At 39.9% G+C, this 17,845-nt stretch overlaps 1 protein-coding gene across 2 annotated transcripts in view; it reads right to left on the minus strand.

Annotated features, from left to right (window-relative positions):
* b4galt2 (UDP-Gal:betaGlcNAc beta 1,4- galactosyltransferase, polypeptide 2) overlaps positions 1-17,845 on the minus strand; it is a 149,299-nt gene that overhangs the window by 114,512 nt on the left and 16,942 nt on the right. For both annotated transcript variants that reach the window (XM_067475136.1, XM_067475139.1), the window contains exon 2: positions 8,148-9,187. In XM_067475136.1, the coding sequence (XP_067331237.1) occupies positions 8,148-8,496 (349 nt within the window). In that variant the 5' untranslated portion in view covers positions 8,497-9,187. The remainder of the gene's footprint in view (positions 1-8,147; positions 9,188-17,845) is intronic.

A 17,845-nucleotide genomic window follows, 5' to 3' on the forward strand; every position in this document is an offset into this window, starting at 1 on the left:
CTTTTCTCAGCCTCCTCAGGAAGTAGAGATGCTGCTGGGCCTTCTTGGTGATGGAGCTGGTGTTGACTGGCCAGGTGAGGTTGTCCGCCAGATGAACACCAAGGAATTTTGTGCTCTTGACAATCTCCACTGAGGATCCATTGATAATCAGTGAAGAATGGCCGCTTTGTGCTTTCCTGAAGTCCACAACCATCTCTTTGGTTATGTCAAATTTCAGGGACAGGTTGTTTGCTCCAGTTGTTTGCTGTATTTTTGGATCCGGAGAGGCCGCTGCGAGCTACTGCCGCCCCGCGATCTTGTGCAGGACTCTGTCCCTGTATGACTATTGTGGATTAAACAGGTTACTGTAAGGAATACTTATCCCCTACCTCTCTTACACTTAGCTTTTGACTTATTAATGGTGGCTAGTACTTTCACTAAGTAGGGACAACCGTGGCGCAGGAAGGTAGAGCGTTTGTCCACCAGTCTCACAGTTGTTGCTTCAATCCCCGGCTCCTCCTGTCACATGTCGAAGTGTCCTTGAGAAAGACACTGAACCCCAACCTGATGCATTTGGCCTCACCAACGCTCCTGCCATCTTTCAAAACCTGATCAATAATGTACTCAAGGATATGATCTATCACTTTGTTTTTGTTTACTTGGATGATATTCTTATTTTCTCCGCAGACCCGGTGAGGAATGTGGAGCATGTTAGAGCTGTCCTGCAGAGACTCCTGGAGAACCAGCTTTACGTCAAAGCTGAGAAGTGTGAGTTCCATACCCCGCAGACAACATTTCTCAGCTTTGTTGTCTCTCCAGGAGCTGTCGGAATGGATCAGGGCAAGATCAGAGCAGTCCTCGAATGGCCGATCCCTGCAGGATGCAAGCAGCGTCAGTGCTTCCTCGGCTTCGCCATTTTCTACTGGCACTTCGTATTTCTCTCGCAAGCTCAATCCTGCAGTGAGTAATTACCACAAAGGGAACAGGGAACGCTTAGCAGTCAAACTGTGTCACACGCTGGGCACTGGAGCGCAGGGTTATGGTGAGTCTAATCACTGACACTATTGTTCCATCTGGTTGTCCTACTGGATGCCTGTTTGTACCGTCCATTTTATGCACACAGGTCCTGAAGTGGGGTGACTCTTCTCGTTTGGATTGTCACCCTGGGATTACATGGACCGCATTCCTGGTGGCACAGTGGTTCTGGTGGCCCACAGTTTCCCAGGATGTTAAGACCTTTGGTGCAGCCTGTCCCATCTGTGTTTGCATAAAGATGCCACAGAGGCCCCCTGCAAGTTTTTGGCAGCCTCTGCCTGTACCTTCCAGGTCATGGTGTCATGTTGCCATTGACTCTCTCCAACTCAAGGTAAAACTGTGATTCTGACCGTTGTTGACAGGCTTTAAAAGTTGTCTCATGCTGTGGCCCTCCCTAAGCTCCCATCGGCCAAAGGATTGACCATGATCCTATCAGAACATTTGTTGCCTCTACATGGCCTCCCTGTGAAACAAGACTACAACCCTTAACACCAGGAGGGGGAAAGTGGTCTGAAACATATACAAAGTTTGGCTCTTTGCCAGATGTCTAGTAACACTACAGGACACTGACACTAACATCAGAGCGAATTTCCAACAGAAGGACTGGAATCAAAGAAAATCCTTTTTTAGAGCCATGGCATTAACCCAATAGTGGTAAGTCAGTATATAGCCAATGTGTCCTCACACTTCTTTGTGTCAACAGGATAGGTAAGTCTCTGTGAACTTTGTAGAAGGAAGACTCATATCAAAGTGAAGAAAATACAACTGGGTAAGTCATGGAGGAGGGTTTGGACCACTCTGCTCATCTGGCTGTTACTAGGATGAGGATAAGCAACTGAAAACCTTATCTTTTTTATCAGTTATTTTAAAAATGAATGGCTCATGTGGCAAAAGCCAATTTCAATCCTGTAGCAACAAGGAATTGCAGAGACTGGGGTACAGCATGTGGGAGAGATGGAGAAGAAAATGTCAATGTCAAGGAAGTAGAAAGCAATTAAAATAGGAAAATGTGCTGCCTTTGACGTAAAGCCTTAATTACCATTAATAGTAAAGACAAGCAGGGGAGAAAGTCCTCAAGAGACAACACAAAAGAGGGAAGAATATTGAGTACAAAAAAGGAGAAGCATTAATCCTGCTGAAATACAAAAGCTTATGATGATCCCTGTGTGCACTAAACACAACAGTAGCAAGCACTTGATCCTGCATCTGTCCAACATTTGTAAAGCACTGACCATTAAATGTGGTGGTGTATGACATGGGATACAGATGATGCAGGTGAAAACACTGAACTGGAAGTGTTATACTGTAACATTATAGTAATTAGTGCAGAGTTTTTCCTCTGTTTAGACACAATGTCTTAAGATGCTTCATTATTGTTAGTTACATTAGAAACATTGTAGAGCATCCAATTAAAAGTCTGGAAAAATACATTTTAATGTCCCACTGAGTTGTACTGTATGTGCATGTGTGTTTGTGCGTGAACACGTTGTGTGTGGAGAAGGACGTGATTACTAGCAAGAATAAATAATAAGGTTCAAGCTCTGTAAGAATTTACACACAAGCATCTGAGTATCCAGTTTACAAGAAGAAAAGGTTTTTATAAAACACTCAGATCAAAACCAAACACATTAAAGCTCATGTAACCATCCAGTGTAGACTAGAAGCCACAGCTGCAACAATCTGAGGCCAGCCCTACAGGAAACTGTGGGAAAAGGCTTCGCGAACACGTCAGTGACAAACACAGAATACCAAGGATGTGTCGAATGCCGAAAAGTGAGAATGTTTACTATTTTTAATAACTGCACAAATACATGCTGTCATTGGCACAAAAACTGTGAAGGTGGCTTAGTGAAAAACTATATATATCAATTATATATGACTGATACTTTCTCTGGCTTGTGCCAGTGTCCTACATCCTACAGCCTCCCTACAATGTCCGAGTGGTACACTTAAAAAATATTGTCCTTTTAAATAGTAATTCAACTGATGTTTTGCATTTTGGTTTCATTTTATGCTTACCTGCAGCTTTAGGTTGAAATTAAAGCTTATCTTTGTGATTCCAACTGGTATGATGATCTACAAATCAAGCACAACGCAGAGTTTTCTTTTTATTTTAATCTAGGACCACATTTTAGATTTTTGCAGGAATCAAATACTCAAATAGTAAGTTTGTCAATGGCTCGGTTACATTTTTGATAAAACAGCTGATTTGCATATCCCGCATATCCCACATGCCAGCACGCACACACACTCACACAAACAGCCAGGATATAAACGGTGGATGCAGGCCACTCATACAGACAGCACCTGTCAGCTGGTGTTCTGGGACAGCTAAGGGCTTGTTTGTTTGTTTATCTCTCTTTCCATGTGTGTGTATGTGTATATACCTCCATCTAAGGTCTCTCTCTTTTTGCCTATACACCCTTCACCTCTCCACCCACTGTTCCCTCCCTCACTCAATCCTTTCTGGCTCACTTTTTACAAACCATCATACCAACATCCACTAGATCTCACTCTCTCTCATTCTCTGCACCTGTGACTGAAAAACAGACTCGCTCAGTCTTTCTCTGCCTTCGTTCTCATTATAGCCCCCAGGCAGCCACTCCATCACAGAGAAAAGGCAGAGATAAGCTACAAGAGTACACCTGTGTCTGGTATGAATGCCAAATCCAGAGTCAGTGACAGCCAATTCCACGCCAAATAATGGAATCAACGAACCTCAGCTTCTGACAAATCACCCTGACAGCTTTATCTCCCATTCCCAATTTCAAAGCATGTTACAAACCTTATTATCAAATGAGAAAAGTAATCAGTAAAAAAAGAGTAAACAATTTTCACACTGCCAAAATGCCGCTCACGAGGGATTAAGTTCATATATGAAACAGGATGAAAATAAGAAACATGTTTTCATTTCATCAGCAAAGTAGTTCTAAAAAAGTAATATAAATCTGTTATTAACCACATACAACATTAAAATACAGGGATATATATATAAAATTACCAGATAAAAGTAAACATGAGCACAACTAATGAAATTACATTACAGCCAAATGTCACAATTTTAAATCAAATATGAAACCTAAAGGAAAAAATGCAGAACCTCAAAAAAGAGGAGCACAGTTGACATACTGTATGCGGCTAAATCTTTTTTGTCGAGCTCTGTAGTTTACTAATAATTTCATAGACTTTTTCTAATTGATTGAAGAGCAAATTAAAATTGCTTTCTACAACTGTGACAAATATTATTTGCTGTCCATTTATTTTTGGAAACCTTTAATTAAAAACATATACATTTTAATTTGGTGCTGAAGAAATTATTCACTTAGAAAATAAAATTGTATTGTATTCAAAATCAAACTAAGTCACTTAAAAAAATAATAGTTTCATGTGTGTTAAAGCTTACAGCAACTGAGAAAAAATGTTTCTCTCACCCTCTATGCTTTAAATCTGTGATAAAACTTTGCCTGCAGTTTTCACCCCTTCTTTTCAGCCTTTTCTTAGGTCTTAGGTTGGATACTATTAACAGTATCCAGCTTGTGTAAAATGCAAGACATTTTCTAAAAAGACATTAATTTCTTTTTAATGCATTGATGTTGTTTCTTATGAAACAACAAATGTACATTAACTACAATGTGATTGCATAAATGCAGTCTGTAAAAAAAACTGCGGGCAGACATGTTTTGAAACAAAAATAGTTGGTCCTGAATAATTTTCTGTTAAAACAGAGCAAAACCTAGTCCAAAGAACTCGTCTTTTACTTCTCCTGCTCTTATGTCCAAAAACTATAAATGTGCAAAAAAAAAAAAAAATTAAATTAAAAGTTGGATCTTGGGCACAAAGTCTCGTACTTGTACACTCAGATTTCAAGTGAACATAAAGAAAACACTCATCCTTAGGTATGTATGAACATGACAACAGCCTTCCAGAAGCTTAAGCATTAAACTGACCAATAAGCAAACACAAATTTGAGATCATGGGGAAATTTAAACTAATAAAAAAAGAGTATTTGGTCTCACAAGTATCAGGATGACTTACCAGCAGGGATAATCAGGATGTAGCTCACAGGTCAAGTCTACTTTAGATAATGTGAGATAACAACAACTTTTTGAGCTCCTACCCCTCATTATTTATGACACAAAGGAAAAGGAAAAGACACCCTATGTGTTTCCACCACGTAATTACAGGTTTAGTAAACCCCACGTTTAGTGTGACTCGATCATCCCTTGATTTGTTGAGTTAGTTTCAAATCTTTGCAAATTTCTTAAAACCAAAAAATTGAAAAAAATCAAATGCACAAGAGTATTCACTGCCTTTGCTTAATACTTTGTTGAAGCACCTTTAGCACCAATTACAGACTCAGTTCTTTTTGAGTATGATGCTACAAGCTTGGCTGACCAGTTTTGGGGCAGTTTCTTCCATTCTTCTATGCAGTAACTCTCCACCTCCATCATGTTCAATGGGGAGCGTCAGTGCACAGCCAATTTCAGATCTCTGTAGAGATGTTCAATTGGGTTCAAGTCTGTGCTCCGGTTGCCCCACTCAAGTACATTCACAGAGTTGTCCCAAAGCCACTCCTTTGTTATCTTGGCTGTGTGCTCAGGGTCGTTGTCCTGTTGAACCGTCGCCCCAGTCTGAGGTCCAGAGCTCTCTGGAACAGGTTTTCATCAACTATGTCTCTGTACATTGCTGCAATCTTCTTTTCCTTCATCCTGACTAGTCTCCCAGTTCCTGCCACTGAAAAAAATCCTAACGGCATGATGCTGCCACCACCATGCTTTACTGTAGTGATGGTATTGGCCAGTTGGTGAGCGTTGCCTGCTTTCCTCCAGACATGACGCTTCGCATTCAGGCAAAAGAGTTCAATGTTTGTTACATCAGACCAGAGAATTTTGTTTCTCAAGGTCTGAGAGTCCTTTGGCAAACTCCAGTTGGGCTGTCATTCTGAGAATTGGTTTATGTCAGGCCACTCTACCATACAGGCCTGAATGGTGGAGTGCTGCAGAGATGGTTGTTCTTCTGGAAGGTTCTCCTCTCCTATCCACAGATAAATGCTGGAGCTTTTTCAGAGTGACCATCGGGTTCTTGGTCAGTTCCCTGACTTCTCGCTCAGCTTGGCCCTCCGGCCCGCTCTAAGACGAGTCCTGGTGGTTCAAAACTTCTTCCATTTACGGATGATGGAGGCCACTGTGCTCATTCGGAGCTTCAATGCTGGAAAAAATATTCTGTACCTTTCACTGATACTTATTCAGTATTTTCCTAATCAGCAGGCTAAAGCTATGTATTCAGATGTCTTCTTTTGTCTGTCCACAGTTCAAAATGAGTATGATAAGCACTAATCACTCATGTTTGAGAAGATAAAACCATCAAATGTTTATCTAAATAATGGGCAAGAAATCTTAACCTGACTGTGAAATTGTCTACAACGGCATAGCATATTTAGCAACAATTGGCATCCATGATGTCATTTGAATTAAAAAAATAAAACTAAATTCACAAAGTCAAGAATCAAGATGCCTGCAATCTGCCTCTAAAACGTACTAAGGATTTAAATTTATTTCCAACTTCTGTTTAAAAACAAAGTAAAAAAAAAAAAAGTGAAAACTGAAAAAAATTTAAACCTGTGTAAATTGCAATTGTAATTGTAACTGTGGGACCTTATATAGACAGGTATATGCTTTTCCAGATCATGTCTAATCAACTGAATTTCCCACAGCTGGGCTCCAATTACATTGTAGAAACATCTCAATAATCAGTGGAAACAGGATCCACCAGAGCTCAATTGTGTCATGGCAAAGGCTGTGAATACTTATGTACACATGATTTTTATTTTTTTTTTAATAAATTTGCAAACATTTCAAACAAACTTTTTTCACATTGTCATTATGAGGTATTGTTTGTAGAATTTTGAGAAATAATAAGTTTGATTAATTTTGGAATAAGGCCATAACATAACAAAATGTAAAAAAGTTAAATATTGTAAATTCTTTCTGGATGCACTGTATATTTACTAGTATATATATGCATCTGTGTGTGTGTCTAATGTCACTGGTACAGCAGTTAATTAAAAACTTTTTGCTGACGAAGGAAATTCTGGCCAAGTCCAGACACTGTACGGTCTCGCGGTACATTATAATGATGATGTTTTTACAAATACACAAAGAGGATTAAGGGATTTGTTTGAAAACCTAAAGCGTAAACTGTAAAGGACTTATAATTTGAATCAAATTTTAAAAACTTTACTTACTCCATTTCCAAGTTCTGTTTAAAAAAAAAACAAAACAAAAAAAAAAAACAGATTTAATTTTAAAGCTGTATCTGTGCATCTTTGCATGTTTCTGTAAAGAGCTCCACGGTAAGTCTATAATGTTGCACTACTACATTGTAAATCAATGACACCATTTTATGTTTCAGACTGACCCGAGAACTAAATTAGGGCTACATTTGCATTCCTGTTAATTGCAATAAATATGGAGCAGCATTTATTAAATGAATATAAAGGAGTAGCCTGTAGCATCAAGCTCAAATCAAAGTCTCATCTTCCCTATTCATTGCATCAATCACTGGTGTGCAAATAATCCTGTTTTTCATTATTGGGTCTGTAGTATGTATAGTACTAATAAATAAATAAACAGTAAAACAAGCTGACTGGAAAAACAAAACAGTTAAAGGAAAACTTCTACATGACTTTATGAGTTATACTAAACTATATTATTTTAGATCTCAGTTTACAGAAGGATGTACATTGACATACTGTACAACAACCATGTTGTACTAAAAGCACAGACACAAGGTAAAATCTAACTTTTATATGACTTCATGTGCAAGACAATGAAAGACCTGCACCATATGCTACACCTCCAACCTTCTGCATTTAATAAAAAACATGTCATGCCATGGAGTAGAGCTACAATATTTACTGCTACAGGCTTGAGGGAGAGCACAGATATCTACTCAACACACAGAGCAAAGACTGCAAACTTCTGCTTCACATCTGCTCCTGCCATCAAAGTATTGAGAAAACAAAAGGCTGATGTTTGCAGACTGGTTAGGTAGTGTTAGCTTGCTGCAACATGCCAGGAATTGACTTAAAGTTAAAGTGGCACACTGCTTTGTCAACTCAAAGGACTACTCACCAAGGCCAGGTGGGTTTTCAGGGCAAGGAGGCAATGGCTTGGGGGAAGGTGTCTGATTGGTCTCCGGCTGCAGGCTCAACATCAGCTGCTCTCCCGTAGCAAGGTAGCTGGCTATTGTTGTGTTTGGCCTGGAAAGGTTGTAGTAGTAATAATGATGTCCGCTCCCTGCTGCTCCGCTAATGTTATTCCTGGATCCATTGCGCCCGTTGTTAAAACGGCTGAAGAGGTCGAAGCGCTGTGAGTACACGTCAAAGTACAATATCATCATGATGAGGAAGTGGAGCAGGCAGAGGAGCAGGACGCCTTTACAGATGCGCTCCAGAGTCCGGCCCAACATCAGCCGGGTCATGGCCGAGGGATGTGACCAACCTGTGACAGCCAGCCACCACAAAGCTGGCGTGGTGAAGCTAAGAAAATGTGCTCATACGGACGGCCATGTGGGCAATTTTAGCTGCTTGTAAAACTCCGATAAAAACATGTGGTTAGATGATACCTGACTTTCTGACTTCTGCAGAGGTCATTAATGAGACGAAGGAGTCTGCACTACAGCCAGTTAGCTCTACCTACAGTCACAGTTGCCAGTGTTTTCTGTGCATATCAAGGCTACCTTTATGAAAAAGGTACTAAAATATAAACAGCCTTGTTTTTGGAACGGCCTTTATTAAGAACACGTTAAGAATTCATATATGGGCAATATCTATAATTAACAAGTTTAGTATAATCTAAGAAATAAATCCCTCAGTGCAGATACGATTTTGCTGATGTGGATGTGATCATATGCTGAATCATTATCCTAGTGTCAAGTTAGTGCTGCAACCATTTGGTATCCCAGCGTTGAAATCTATTCCTGTAAGTCCAAGAAGTAGCACATAAACCTTCTAAGCTACATGTGATCTCAGTGATAGCACACAGCTGACATTTCCATTTAGGTATCCTCTCCTTACAGCATCACACCAGTCAGATTTGCAGTTTGTCGTTCGATGACATTCAAAATGCTGGCGTCTGGGATGGCAGTTTTAAACCAAGAAAGTCTCTCATTCCTGAGGGAAAATAAAGACAAAGATAAGGAAAATAAATTAGGATAAGGCCAAATCAATGTTAAATGCATTTTAATCACACAAATGTGTCAAATGTTTAACTAAACAGATGCTGTCTCTGCTGCTACATAGTATTAATGTTTTGAGAGTTCATTTTCATCAATACTGTGATTTGGTATATTATTCGCTGTACAAACTCGAACCAAACACTATCAATCTTTCTAAGTTCTTTTGATGTGCCTGAAGGAAAACCAGTGAAATAAATGTAGAGGTTTACTCCTATTCTAAAAAGAACATAGGAATTTGACAGAAACAGAATCAACAACAAAGGCAACTACAGAAGCAAGAAAACAAGGAGCCCTAAATGGAGCTGTTCAACTGAATTGACACAGAAAGTCAATTTTCCAGTGAAGTGGTTTAAAAAGCAGTTATGGTGAAATGAGATGGCGAGTGGAAATACACTATGCACTGAACACATGAGCAAGGGGAAGAAAGAAGGGGCACTTGGAACTGTAGGTTTACGGTTTCACTAATCAGCAAGAGAAAAAAGAGAATGAAGTTGAAGAAGACAATAAAAACCCTGAATGACATCAGATTTTCTGATGAAACACAAACAGCGAACAATAAAAACACAGAAGCTGTTCAAACAGCATTGCTGTTAAAATGTACAGACATCAAATGCATGTGTCAGGTCTGATGCTGGGGTTTATAACATTGGAGAATTTAGCAAATGTTAGATTTCTGCCACTCAAAATACTTAAGATAAATAATATACTGCTTAACTGATATTTCAGCCAGACTAATGAGAAAAAAGATAAATTATCCATCTTTACTATAAGGCACTTTAATTTCATGTTTTTAAATCTGTTACTCCATGTCTGGTCAGTTTTGTGTTTAATACAACTCTTTGATCTTGACTAACTGGTGTTTTGAAAAACTGTTTCAAATAAAGGATAAGTAAATGCTTAGACAAAGCAAATAGCAAAACATCAACATCCATACACTGAATACAAATCAGAATCTACAGTTTTTTTTTCAACACACCCCGTTCAACTAATTGCCCAATTGAACAGCCTTACGAGCTACATATCATGAATGCTGGGTCTTGTTTGTTTTCTGAGAATTTACTGCACCTACTGGTAACTTTTTTTGCCACGTAGCAATAAGAAATATACAAAAAACCTGGATTATTCTGGTTAGTCATATTGTACTGCTATTATGTGTGTGTGTGTATATATATGACTATTGAATCTCATCACATTTTTGAAAAATAAAAAATAAAAGCATGTCTAATGAGATTTGTCACTAATGTTTTTTCACTCATGTTTTAGAAGATAAAACCATCAAATGTTTATCTAAAAAATGGGCAAGAAATTCTTGACCTGACTGTGAAATTGTCTATAACAGCATAGCTAATTTAAATGTAATCCAGCATAAACTGGTACCTGTTTTAGACTGGCTCTGCACAGGTAAATTTCTCTGCTGCTTCTTGAGGTGAAATGCAGCAAATTAAAACATTTGTTGAGTGACAGAGCCGATGGCTGCTACCTGTCCAGATAGTTGGCTTCCTGCTGCTGCGTCTGTCTTTTGTCTGTGGGCAGCAGAGTCGAGACTGCCAAGACTGAGCCTCGAGAGGCGTGTGTGAAGTGTGAAGGATGTGGTTGTGAATTTGTGTGCAACTTGCTGGTTAATGAGATGGATTTCTGCTGACCAAAGAACCCAGACACCGCACGCCAGTCACACCATAACGCTTGTGTGGGTCAGGATTTATTTCCCAGCCGTGCTGCTCTTCAATGACTAAAAACAGGCTGGCATGAAGTAACAGGGCAAAATTTTTCAAACATGCACTCACACAGTCAGACAGACAGAACAGTCTTCAACTACAAAGCTCAGGGGGAAAACAGGTGGCCCCTAAGTCCAACAGGTGTTGAAAACCAGTAGCAGGAACACAGAAGAACCAAATCCACAGAAAGTGTCAAAATGCTATTTTGCTCCAGATGATGGGCTGCAAAGGATCCATCACATGTCAGTGTAGATCCAACCTACTTCAATGCTTTTTCTCTCATGCGGGGTCCAGCACTGAAGTTTACGAGGCTAAATCGATGTGCACTTCAGCCTCTTGGTTTGCTGACATTTTGTTCAACTGATTTTTCTCAAGTGCTATCTTCAATTTTTTTATTTTGACTGTGTGTCTTCAAAAAGGTCAGCAGACCCAAAACAAACAACAACAGACGGATGCAGAGAAAACCTCCTTTCACTTGCTTTATTCCTCCTGTATTTGTTTTCTATCTGCCTCTCACGGGGATTGTATACATGACTGTTCGTGATGTTCACTGTAAACTATGTAAATGTCATCCATGAAGAGACGACCAATCAAGGAATGAATCTATGAAGCTTCAAAAGATTTCCAGTTAGAGGAAAACCAAGTAGAGAGAAAGGAGACATGGCCACAGCAAAAGAGACATAGACCTTTTATGTAACCAGTTTGTTTAAGTATCCCTGTAACTCTCTTTTTAACAACAGCAATAGATTTCATCATAGTCCATAATCATCACTCCTGCCAACGAAACACTATGAAAATATGTGGAGTGGAAAATAACTGCCTGTTTCCATGTCAATTAAGATTCAAGGCTGATTCTAAAAGAGCAGAGCAAAGAATGGCACCACCAGGAGTGTCCAGGAGAGGAGATGGCTGTTATCATTAAGTAGAGTATAATATAGACAACTAAAGAAGGGAGTGCTGATGAAATAAAAAGCAGTAAAAGGATGTGTGAAAGTGTAAACCTAGACAACCAACAACATCATTTACTTAATTCTTTCTTTTATCAAAATTAGACAAAGGTACAGCATAATGTGAACACTGTAATTTGTAAGGATTTGTGCAGCAGATTCCAGTGTGTCTCCCTACCACAGAGATTAGTGGGCTCACTTATACAGCTAATACAGAAAGTGCAGCTTTAGTCACAGAGGTTAACAACCATGATAACTCACTGTTCAGTAGGTGGTAGATTAATTGCAATGCCCCAGGGAAATTTGTAAAAGGGGTGTGACAATAGCCTGCTATGATTCAACCCCATTTTACAATATCATTTGACGTACTTTGAAAAATTGTACTGTATGTTGTTTGTTAGTAATACTGTGCATAGGATACATGGTAATTGGTACACAGTGTGTGAGAGTAAATATGTGATGACCAAAGCCAAATCTTTGTCACATTCAAAGCTTTCTGAGTTTGGTATTGTTGTTGCTGTGATGCAGCAGTGCAATGATCTCCTTCTTATATTGTGGTGTTGGTTTTGCAAAGGATTCAATTTTCACACTGTGCTGGTTCCATTTTCTGGCACAATTTACAAATATTTGATTCACATCCTTTTCTTTGGATGATCCAAGCTTAAAACCACAATACAACCTTTTTTTTGTTCATAAATAGCTCTGCCTTCCACCATTCTTGTTGTGTTTGTAGGCTGATGTGAGAGCTTCACGTTACAGTGCATACAAGCAAACTGTCTATATAATGCACACACACTACTGTAACTAATAGCAGGGGAATTTCCATGACAGATGTAAGTGAACATTCTCAAACTTTTATTTTAACTCAGTACCTAAACTTTCTTGCGCACTTTTGGATTTATGTTTTTAAGCTGCTGTCTATGGAAACTGTTGATGCCTTTTCTGTTTTTTTGCCTTTAGCTACCACAGGAGGCAGAGTGATTTTACATTTCCAAAACAATTCCCCTTGCACTCTACTGTACACTCAGTTGGCAGTTTTTTATTTTTTCTAATTCCACAGTCCTGTAATAAATTCATCGTAGATGTTGATTTTAAAGACGTGATAATTCAACTGTATGATACTTTTTTTTGGAAGTGCACTGTGTTTTTATTATTTTATCTAGCTATTGTATAAATACTAGGCATGGTTAAATTATGGCCTCTCTGTATAAGCACTGAGGTGCTACTGCATCAGTTTACATTAATGACAGTGGTCCTGTCGAATTTGTTGTTTGGTTTGAAGAAGCTTCAAATCATCCATCGGATCATTTTAACAAGTGAACCACACTTAAAATATAGACATCAAAAATCATAACACTCCCTGTACAAGGTTGTTCTAACAAAAAAACCGCCAAGTTAGAATAAACATTAAGATTACATTTTAATTAGCTTTTTGATTTGGATTTAGATTTGTCCTCGGGTATGTCGATTAATCAACTGCCTTTTAGGACAATATCATGCTTAAGTAACTGTGCTGTGGGGGTAGGGGGCTTTACAGCAAACGCCAGTCTTATCATAAATTACACTGGTCATACATCTTAATATTAAGAACAAGAATTCTCTGTTGAGTGGCCAACTTCCATTACACAACATCCTTTACGTGGCATTGAAATTTACATTTTAATAACACTGCAGAGCTTAGTCTTACCACTGTGGTTTCTGCTGTTGCAAGACAAAAATTACAGATGGGCTACGTGAATAACTATGAAAGTAGAATTCTAGAAAAACGATTAGTATGTGTACAGGGGTTTGTGTGTGCGTACTTGGACTTGTGTGTCTGTACACAAATCTGTAACTGTAAATAATATTTATGTGTGTAAAATAATGTGCAAATGTATTGCCTCAAAATACTAAATATAAATGTCTGAGAAAAACACAGGTGGAACTTTGCTACTGTTCTGCCGTCTGCAAGATTTGTGTGTTCGTAATCCGATTTGTCTGTACTGGAAGGTTTTTCTTGCCCTCAGCTCGGGCTCCCAGGCTCACCCTTATACGCCGAGAACGGTTCAGTGCACAACGTGCCTTACAGTCAGCGCTCAGGCCCATTGGGGAACAGTAAAGCCAGTGCTTAACGGAGCGGCGCAGAGCTGCCGCTACAGTCCCTCAGGTGACTCTCACCTTTACCTGTCTTTGAGGTGGCCGTGGTCTTTTGCTCTTGACTTTATTCTCCTTAGCCAAACAGTGTTTACATTGTTTCTGATCCTGACAGCAGAGCTAACTGTTAGCTACAGAGATAACATTAGCAGGCAGGTAAACAGCTACAGCTAGTGTAGCTAACTGAGACTGAGAATCCGCACAGACCGGCAACTTTACTGGTTTTTAGGACATGATCGTCAGCTGTTGTGCAGCTCACGGTGTTTTAACTCATACATTGTCATGTCCAGTGACTATATCTGTGTTTCCTCAACCTGGTTATGGAGCTTTTATGGCTGTTAACTCATCACAGAGTCTTTGCAAACATGCTCAGCGCAATTAACCTTACATCCAAAATGCTGTTAATAAAAAAATTCACATCATTTCAACATCAAGTTGTTTAACACAACACTGACATTTGTCTGCCAAGAAAACGGTCACTCAGACCACACAGACTGAAAAATATTAACAACATGTGACTTTATGACTAATATTTCCTTTTAATTGGCAAAAAACAAGTTAACTTTATAATGAAAGGAGGGAAACTTGGTTATTGTGTGGGTTGTACCACACAACTATGCATATCCATTATATTTTCATAGTATTTGTATCTGATAGGCACAGATATAAATACTGCACAGATACACCAATGCTAATCTTTCTTCATTTCAAAACTGGTTTACTGACTGTAGCTCCTCTATTCCACCTGGGAAACAGCCTTTTTACATATATGTACAGACATGTATCATTTATTGAGTCCAAGAGGGACATCTGATCCCAAGGCTTCATGATGAAAAGACTTCTATTTAGTTGTAGGATTACTGGACTTTTTCTTTTGGAGGCAGTTTGTACACCAAAATAAATGTTTAACATAAGTGATTTGTGTCCTGTTGGTAGCCGGGTCCTTCATGGGAAAGCTGATGCAGAAACTTGCTCACCCTGACATCATCATCATGGAGGATGGATTACTGAGGCTGCGCACAACTGCACCTAATAAACTGGTGATAACCAACCAGGATAAAACTGGCAACAGGTTAGAAGACACACAGTACAGTACAGCATATAGCTTGTCGAGTCCATCATTTTTATTGTTTGGCTGTGTGGTTTATCATATGTAACATGAAAGGAGATTAAAGCACTGGATTTAGGCTCGTCTTTAATTTCACATCCATGCTGGTTCATACTCACAGCTAATGCTGCCAGGGAGTTTGTTATGGCCCACCAGTGGGATGACCTTCACTTCCAGGGTCACCTGACCTCAGTCCAGCTGTACAGGTGTAAAAAGGCAGATGGCTAAAGTTGCCAGGTAACTTCTGAGCTACATGGCTCAGGCAGTCCATGAATGAAGGTCTTTGGCCCCAAAGTTTAAATATCATGCCTAAATCGTATCATAAATGGTGAAATGATTGTTGCTCTACCGCAAAGGAACACAAGCCAGTGTCTTCTTGTGCCAGTCCCAAGTCTGGATAAATGCAGAGGTTTGTGGCAGGAAGGGCATCCGACGTAAAACACATGCCAAAATAAACATGCAAAATCGTGACAATGACTTCCATACCGGATCGGTCGGGGTCCGGGTTAACAACAACCGCCACCGGTGCTGTTGACCTAAACGGTAACGGTAGAAATTGGACTACTGTTGGTCGAAGACAAAGAAGGAGAGGAGGAACGTGTGTTTTCGCAGGCAGAGAGAGAAGAGGAAAGCTAAGAATGTAGGACTGACAGTAGGGACTTTGAATGTTGGGACTATGACAGGGAAGGCTAGAGAGTTGATTGACATGATGCAGAGAAGGAAGGTGGACATACTGTGTGTCCAGGAGACCAGGTGGGAAGATAGCAAGGCTACACTCCAGCAGTCCATGACTGCAGTCCATGACTGCTGGAGTAGATGATGTTGTAGTTCTTCAGGGAATGTTGTGTTTGTGTTTCACAGATTTATTCGGTTGCACTCTGATTGAGTCCCAGACCTTGTTCACCTGTCCCATGCTGGCAACATGTAGGAGCATCTGAGGTAAATTTACTACACACTTTGTAGAGTTTCAGAAGACCAGACCAGAGTGCTGGAAATGCATCTGGGATCAGTGCTTTGGGTGTAGTGTCAATTAGCGCTCTTTTTTATGTCTGAGACATTAGCTTTTACCAAGGGAGTGTGAAGAGCGGGTCCAAGGTGCAGGTTGAAGATTTCATCCTCTGTATGATAACCTCAACTTCTTTCACTGTAGTGACCGAAAACTGTGACAGACAGCCTTCTGGCCTTGAGGTCTGGGGGTGGGGGGTTTGGGAAAGACAGTGATGAGTGGATGATGTCCACCTTGGTGGTGAAATGTGCAACGAAACTATTGCACTGCTCCTCTGTGTGATTGCTGCCAGTGTGGGTTTGAGGTTTGAGTAAATAATTTATTATGGAAAAAAGTTGCTTTGAGTTGCCGGGGCTGTTATCGATTATAGTTGAGTAATATTTTAACCTGCCAGTGCCAAGTGCCCTAAAGTAGTTTATTTTATGGACAGTTCAGTTGGTTGAAACAAAGCGCCGTTTGAGGCCTGACTAGCTGTTTTCATCTGTCGGAGCTCACTTATAAACCACGGTGCAGATTTGGAGAAAGTGACCAGATGACGTAATCAAGCTGTCACGGAGCTAGATTTTGACCACAGTGAATGGAGCTTTCTGTCCTGTTGTAAACGAACCCCCGGCCGGATCATCTGTTGACATAGAGGTGTTGACAGAGAAGTCGCAGTAGTTCAATGACTCCAATGTCCGATGGTAGGCCGTGGTTGTTGAGCTTCAGGAGCTGCCATGGTGAATACTGGAGCATGACGCTAGGTAGATTTGATATGGTCCCCATGTAAAGAGGTAGTAACTGTAGTCCATGTGCAGGTGACTTGGCAGCCGCGGCGCACGCAAAGGGAGACTGCAACAGCAGGTCCACCACCAACAGCCCTAAGAACAAAGCCGACACCCAGGAAATCCCACAGCAGAGCATGCGGCAGTGTCGATGGAGGCAGATGTTAACTTTCAGCGGCTGTTAGCTTGTAGCGGCTAATGCTAGCCCCAGGCGAACACCGGCAGAGTGAACACGGGTGGCTAGCAACCAGCTACAGAGGCAACAGTCCAGCAACAGCAGGTAGAACTAATTAAAAACCATGTCAAACTTAAGTTGACAGCCGCTAAGTGTTAAAGCACTAAATAATGTTTAGATAAACGACTACTAGAGCACATTATACATAATTAAGCAACTTTAAAATTGATTTGGCGCGGAGAAGCGGTAAACAGCCAACGCCAGTGACAGTTACAGATTTATATACAGACACACAAACAGATTCTAATCCGTCTAAGTACGCACACACAAATCCCCTGTACACATACAAATAATTTTGCTACTATCCTACTTCTATAAATAACACTTACACTATAAGAGTCCTTAAAATCGGTGGGATTTTGGGGTCAATTTAACCCCAAAACACTGCAGAGGACACACAAGAACATGGATGTAAAATTACCTAGAAGGTAGTAAAAAATGTACTTGAGCAAGTCACAGTAAGTCTGTCACCAAGTCATAATAGGACCTAAAGTCACAGCAAAAAAACAAAACAAAAAAAACCTACTAAACACTTGTTAAGGTAAAAGCACTATATAAGCGACTATTTACCATTTATCAAAAAGTGCACTTAGATAAAGTGCCAACCAAAGATAGCAGAATGTGTGCAACATCTGTCTCTTAAAATTTTCATTGGTTGCCAGACGGGTAATATGTGAGGACACAT

Source organism: Channa argus, chromosome 14 (assembly GCF_033026475.1).
Source record: "Channa argus isolate prfri chromosome 14, Channa argus male v1.0, whole genome shotgun sequence".
NCBI lineage: Eukaryota > Metazoa > Chordata > Actinopteri > Anabantiformes > Channidae > Channa > Channa argus.